Genomic DNA, 6961 nt, shown 5'->3' on the forward strand with positions numbered 1-6961 from the left:
CTTAACCATTCATTAATGCCTAACCTTAACCCTTACCTTAACCATTCATTAATGCCTAACCATAACCTTTACCTTAACCATTCATTAATGCCTAACCTTAACCCTTACCTTAACCATTCAGAGTTAATACCTTAACCATTCATTAATGCCTAACTTTAAGAATTTGGAGTTAGTGTCTTAACTTGACCCTAACCTTAAAAACTCTGAATTAATACCTTAACATAACCCTAACCTTAAAAACTCTGAATTAATATCTTAACTTAACCCTAACCTTAAAAACTCTTCAGTTAATACCTTAACTTAACCTTCATTTCTAAACTTAACCTTAAACACATCGAAATTTGACATTTGGAACAACTTCAACATTTGACCTTTGAGAAACATGGTTGAACAACATATTCTGACCTGGCTGCTGTAAGAGCTGACAGACACAGAGGATTTAAAGCAGTTGTGTCACGCTTGTCGTCGGTTAAAGAGGACCAAAACGCAGCAGGTATGTGAATGCTCATCTCGACGTTTTAATGAATACAAAATGAACACCAAAATAACAAACAGAAATAACGATCGACTGACAGTCTGCAAGGCACAAGGCTAACACAGAACAATCACCCACCAATAACAAACACAAACACACCCTAATATATGGGACTCTCAATCAAAGGCAGATAGACAACACCTGCCTTCAACTGAGAGTCCCAACCCCAATTAACCAAACATAGAAACAGACATACTAGACTAAACATAGAATACCTGAAAACCAAACAGTGCCCAAAAACCCCGGAATACTTAAACCAAATGCCCCTTCAACAAAACACACCACCCCGAACCACATAAAACGAATACCCTCTGCCACGTCCTGACCAAACTACAATACCAATTAACCTTATACTGGCCAGGACGTGACAAGTTGTTACTGCACTGGGTTAAATGAGGGTCACACAGAGTGTTTCTAGGTAGTCTTAAACACATCTACTGTGAAACAAAAATACACACCTCACACACATGGTTATGGGCTTAAAGAAGACACCTGTACCATGTCAGATATAGAGTCGAGAGTTTACGTCTCAATATTACACTTTATATACATCACAGAAGACTGAAGTATAACTAAACCGTTTGACATAGAAACACCAGATTTTGTTAATTATTTACGAAATTCTGAAAAATATGAATAACATTCCACCCATGAGGCCACTAGGTCATTTAACTGCAGGAAAGGCTACATCTTTGTGGAGAACCAACAATGTTTTTCTAGTCAGAGTAAGACACACACACTACACACACACACACCCTGAGGAAGTGGTCCTGTCTGAAAAAGCTAGCTCACGTGTGTGTGTGTGTGTGTGTGTGTGTGTGTGTGTGTGTGTGTGTGTGTGTGTGTGTGTGTGTGTGTGTGTGTGTGTGTGTGTGTGTGTGTGTGTGTTAGACATACAGATGTGCTGACAACAGGAGACACAGCTGTTGAGGGAACTGTGGTGTTTTGCTTGGAACAGCATACTGATGCTGTCGCACAGGTGGCTGGTGGCACCTTAATTGGGGAGGACGGGCTCATAGTAACGGCTGGAACGGAGTCAGTGGTGTGGTATCAAATACATCAAACACGTGGTTTCCTTGTTATGAGCCGTCCTCCCCTCGCCAGCCTCCTAGTATTCTGCACTGTAGGCACTTCAAGTAAGCCACTACTCATCTGTAAGTAATCCTACATGGATACAAGAGGCATATCTCATACTTTGTTGTCATAGAATAAATTATTCACTTGAAGTAAAGTGGGTTGTGAGTTTAAATGATTACAAGCAGTAGACAGATTTATTCATCAGGAATGTGTGTATGTTTCAGGTTTTGTGATCTATTTTACATTTTCTATGTGTCAGATATTGTTAGGCCCATCAAAAGCCCAGGTTTATTATATATTTCCAGTGTTGTCTAGTGGCCGTCTTTGGTGATGAATTTGACCAGATCTGCAAACTCCATCATATCGAGCTTGTGATCTCCATTTCCGTCATAAGCCACAATGAACTCCTCCAGCAGCTGATCATTCAGCACCTAGAGAGAGAGAGAGAGAGACACAGAAAGAGAGAGAGAGAGAGAGACAGAGAGAGAGAGAGAGAGAGAGAGAGAGAGAGAGAGAGACAGAGAGAGAGAGAGAGAGAGACACACACAGAGAGAGAGAGAGAGAGAGAGAGAGAGAGAGAGAGACACACAGAGAGAGAGAGAGAGAGAGAGAGACTCAGTCTCAGTTTAGGATTCTGCCCTTTCAGCCCAGTACACACACACAAGCACAAGCACACACACACACACTTACACACCTGGACCTGGCTGAACTCATTGGAGAGGAGGCTGCGGAGCTGCTCGGTGGTGAGGGATTCTCCATCTGAGCTGTAGCTGAGGAACAGAGCTCTAGTCATGGGCCTGCTGGAGCCCTGCGGAGTGGCTGGAGGGAGAGGGAGATAGAAGAGGGAAGGGGGTGAGACACTTATTGCTCTTAGGAATGTCCATCCTCCCATCCAGCAAAGACAAATACATGAGGAGAGAAATTGTGTTGACTAAGGATACTATTTTGACCACTTACTTTTCTCAGTTTGGGCCATGGAGACAAGACAAGAAAGAGCCAGCACTGCCCCCAAGTGGTGGAGAAATGTCATTGTAGTAACCTGCAGAAGACAATAAAAGACATTCAAAATGGGCCTGAAGTTGGGCATGGAGTTGACTCTGAAACTTCATTGTCAGAAATGTGTGATGAACATGAAAGCCCAAGATAGACTGAGATCACACCACCCAATATTACTCACTCACCCAATAGACACACAGGTACCAACATACCTAAAATATTTGTAAAACATCACAGAAGATATATAGCTCTTTGACAGAGAGAAATACTTTCGCTTGTTTCGCTGTTCCTCTTTTTCCTCCTCGTCTGTTTTACAGATTAAAACCTGTTCGGTCACTTCAAAGCAAAGTGTTGCTTTCACCTGGCTGGTTTTCACCTGGCTAGTATACACCTGGCTGGTGTTCACCTGGCTGGTGTTCACCTGGCTGGTATTCACCTGGCTAGTATTCACCTGACTGGTGTTCACCTGGCTGGTGTTCACCTGGCTGGTATTCACCTGGCTAGTATTCACCTGACTGGTGTTCACCTGGCTGGTGTTCACCTGGCTAGTATTCACCTGGCTGGTATTCACCTGGCTGGTATTCACCTGGCTAGTATTCACCTGGCTGGTTTTCACCTGGCTAGTATTCACCTGGCTGGTGTTCACCTGGCTGGTGTTCACCTGGCTGGTATTCACCTGGCTAGTATTCACCTGACTGGTGTTCACCTGGCTGGTGTTCACCTGGCTGGTATTCACCTGGCTAGTATTCACCTGACTGGTTTTCACCTGGCTGGTATTCACCTGGCTGGTGTTCACCTGGCTGGTATTCACCTGGCTAGTATTCACCTGACTGGTTTTCACCTGGCTGGTATTCACCTGGCTGGTGTTCACCTGGCTGGTATTCACCTGGCTGGTGTTCACCTGGCTGGTGTTCACCTGGCTGGTGTTCACCTGGCTGGTATTCACCTGGCTGGTATTCACCTGACTGGTGTTCACCTGGCTGGTGTTCACCTGGCTGGTATTCACCTGGCTGGTGTTCACCTGGCTGGTATTCACCTGAGGTATTCACCTGGCTGGTGTTCACCTGATTGGTGTTCACCTGGCTGGTATTCACCTGGCTGGTATTCACCTGGCTGGTGTTTACCTGGCTGGTATTCACCTGGCTGGTGTTCACCTGGCTGGTATTCACCTGGCTGGTGTTCACCTGGAACTGGCTGGTGTTCACCTGGCTGGTATTTACCTGGCTGCCGCTGTGCTGATAAATTCCTATCACAAACCACCTGTTTCTCTTCCTCCTTCTCCTCCATTTAAATTATAATTAAATTCAACTTTAATTATCTCATCTCAGGGGCCATCAAGAAAGGCAATTTACACTTTAACTATTCACTAACCATGCAAACTGAATGCCTAAATAAACCTTTCTCTGTGAATGAGATACTTTTTGTCATGTTTAATTTTTTTTAAATAATAATCACTCTGTCTGACTGAGGGATTATTATGGTGTTATTATGGTGTTATTATGGTGTTACTCAGTGATTATTATGGTGTTACTCAGTGATTATTATGGTGTTACTCAATGATTATTATGGTGTTACTCAGTGATTATTATGGTGTTATTATGGTGTTATTATGGTGTTACTCAGTGATTATTATGGTGTTACTCAGTGATTATTATGGTGTTACTCAGTGATTATTATGGTGTTATTATGGTGTTATTATGGTGTTACTCAGTGATTATTATGGTGTTACTCAGTGATTATTATGGTGTTACTCAGTGATTATTATGGTGTTATTATGGTGTTATTATGGTGTTACTCAGTGATTATTATGGTGTTACTCAGTGATTATTATGGTGTTATTATGGTGTTATTATGGTGTTACTCAGTGATTATTATGGTGTTACTCAGTGATTATTATGGTGTTATTATGGTGTTACTCAGTGATTATTATGATGTTACTCAGTGATTATTATGGTGTTACTCAGTGATGGTGTTATTATGGTGTTATTATGGTGTTATTATGGTGTTACTCAGTGATTATTATGATGTTACTCAGTGATTATTATGGTGTTACTCAGTGATTATTATGGTGTTACTCAGTGATTATTATGGTGTTATTATGGTGTTATTATGGTGTTACTCAGTGATTATTATGGTGTTACTCAGTGATTATTATGGTGTTATTATGGTGTTATTATGGTGTTACTCAGTGATTATTATGGTGTTACTCAGTGATTATTATGGTGTTATTATGGTGTTACTCAGTGATTATTATGGTGTTACTCAGTGATTATTATGGTGTTACTCAGTGATTATTATGGTGTTATTATGGTGTTATTATGGTGTTACTCAGTGATTATTATGGTGTTACTCTGATTATTATAGTGTTATTATGGTGTTATTATGGTGTTACTCAGTGATTATTATGGTGTTACTCAGTGATTATTATGGTGTTACTCAGTGATTATTATGGTGTTACTCAGTGATTATTATGGTGTTACTCAGTGATTATTATGGTGTTACTCAGTGATTATTATGGTGTTACTCAGTGATTATTATGATGTTACTCAGTGATTATTATGGTGTTACTCAGTGATTATTATATTGTTACTCAGTGATTATTATGATGTTACTCAGTGATTATTATGGTGTTACTCAGTGATTATTATGGTGTTACTCAGTGATTATTATGATGTTACTCAGTGATTATTATGATGTTACTCAGTGATTATTATGGTGTTACGCAGTGATTATTATATTGGTACTCAGTGATTATTATATTGTTACTCAGTGATTATTATGGTGTTACTCAGTGATTATTAAGGTGTTACTCAGTGATTATTATGATGTTACTCAGTGATTATTATGGTGTTACTCAGTGATTATTATGGTGTTACTCAGTGATTATTATGATGTTACTCAGTGATTATTATGATGTTACTCAGTGATTATTATGGTGTTACGCAGTGATTATTATATTGGTACTCAGTGATTATTATATTGTTACTCAGTGATTATTATGGTGTTACTCATTGATTATTAAGGTGTTACTCAGTGATTATTATGATGTTACTCAGTGATTATTATGGTGTTACTCAGTGATTATTATGGTGTTACTCAGTGATTATTATGGTGTTACTCAGTGATTATTATGATGTTACTCAGTGATTATTATGATGTTACTCAGTGATTATTATGGTGTTACTCAGTGATTATTATGGTGTTATTATGGTGTTATTATGGGTGATTATTATGATGTTACTCAGTGATTATTATGGTGTTATTCAGTGATTATTATGGTGTTACTCAGTGATTATTATGATGATACTCAGTGATTATTATGGTGTTACTCAGTGATTATTATGATGTTACTCAGTGACACCATTATATTGTTACATGCAACAGTCAGGTGTGTCTTGAGCTATTCTGGTGGCTCATTATGAGACTGTGGAACAATGATTGTCAGAACAATGGCTGCCTGGGCGGATACACTGCCAATCCAGTTCTGTCAGTTTGGCGCCTGGCAGCATATACACACGTTGACATGCACAAATAATACCACTCCTGTTTACCTGGCATTTAAACTGGGCAAAGGCAAGTGCTGAGAGACATTCCCCACATATATTGTCCCATTAGTCAATCAAAATATGACAACTTTATAATATAGCCCATGCCAGGGGCCCATCTGGAACATTCTTATATGACAGACATACTATTGGCATTGTTTGGTCACAGGGAAAGAACACATGAAAACAGAGACAGATGTGTGAGATAGAGGACAGGGAAAGAGAGAACACATGAGAACAGAGACAGATGTGTGAGAAAGAGAGGACAGGGAAAGAGAGAACACATGAAAACAGAAAGAGATGTGTGAGATAGAGAGGACAGGGAAAGAGATAACACATGAAAACAGAGAGAGATGTGTGAGAAAGAGAGGACAGGGAAAGAGAGAACACACATACCCAGGTTCATGTATTTTCTCAGAGAAGGAGGAGATCAGGTGTAGCTAGCAGCAGGTGTCTCTTACCTGTATGAGGCTGGTCAGGTGGCGGAGTGGCTGTTCAGGGTGTGAGGACCGGAGGTTACCAGAGGGAGTGTGTGTGTTCTATTTAACTACCTGGATACTTCCTGCTCCTTCTCTGTTGCTTTGACAACAGCCACAGAGGCAGGGCTTTGTTTTAAACCCTCACTCCCTTCTCCCTCCCCTTCAAGTTAACTCCACCTTGTGGATCTAGGTGAACAGACTATGGTGATAGTGGAGCTTCAATAATAATAACAGCTTCAGCAGCTAGTCCTTCAGTAACTATGGTGATGACTGTACCTAGACCTCCAATAGGCTTAGTGGAGCTTCAATAAAAATAACAGCTTCAGCAC

General features: G+C 40.4%; 1 protein-coding gene across 1 annotated transcript; it reads right to left on the reverse strand.

Moving 5' to 3' along the window:
* Positions 1-1778: 1778 nt before the first annotated feature.
* On the reverse strand, positions 1779-6737 carry LOC145860082 (uncharacterized). Its single transcript, XM_082960452.1, has 4 exons — positions 6615-6737; positions 2570-2651; positions 2307-2431; positions 1779-2043 (listed from the first exon to the last, which is right to left on the reverse strand). The coding sequence occupies exons 2-4, from the start codon at positions 2640-2642 to the stop codon at positions 1924-1926; spliced, it is 318 nt and encodes a 105-aa protein (XP_082816578.1). The 5' UTR covers positions 2643-2651; positions 6615-6737; the 3' UTR covers positions 1779-1923.
* Between the last annotated feature and the right edge of the window lie 224 nt (positions 6738-6961).

Source organism: Salmo salar, chromosome 02, assembly GCF_965601325.2.
Source record: "Salmo salar chromosome 02, fSalSal1, whole genome shotgun sequence".
Lineage (NCBI taxonomy): Eukaryota > Metazoa > Chordata > Actinopteri > Salmoniformes > Salmonidae > Salmo > Salmo salar.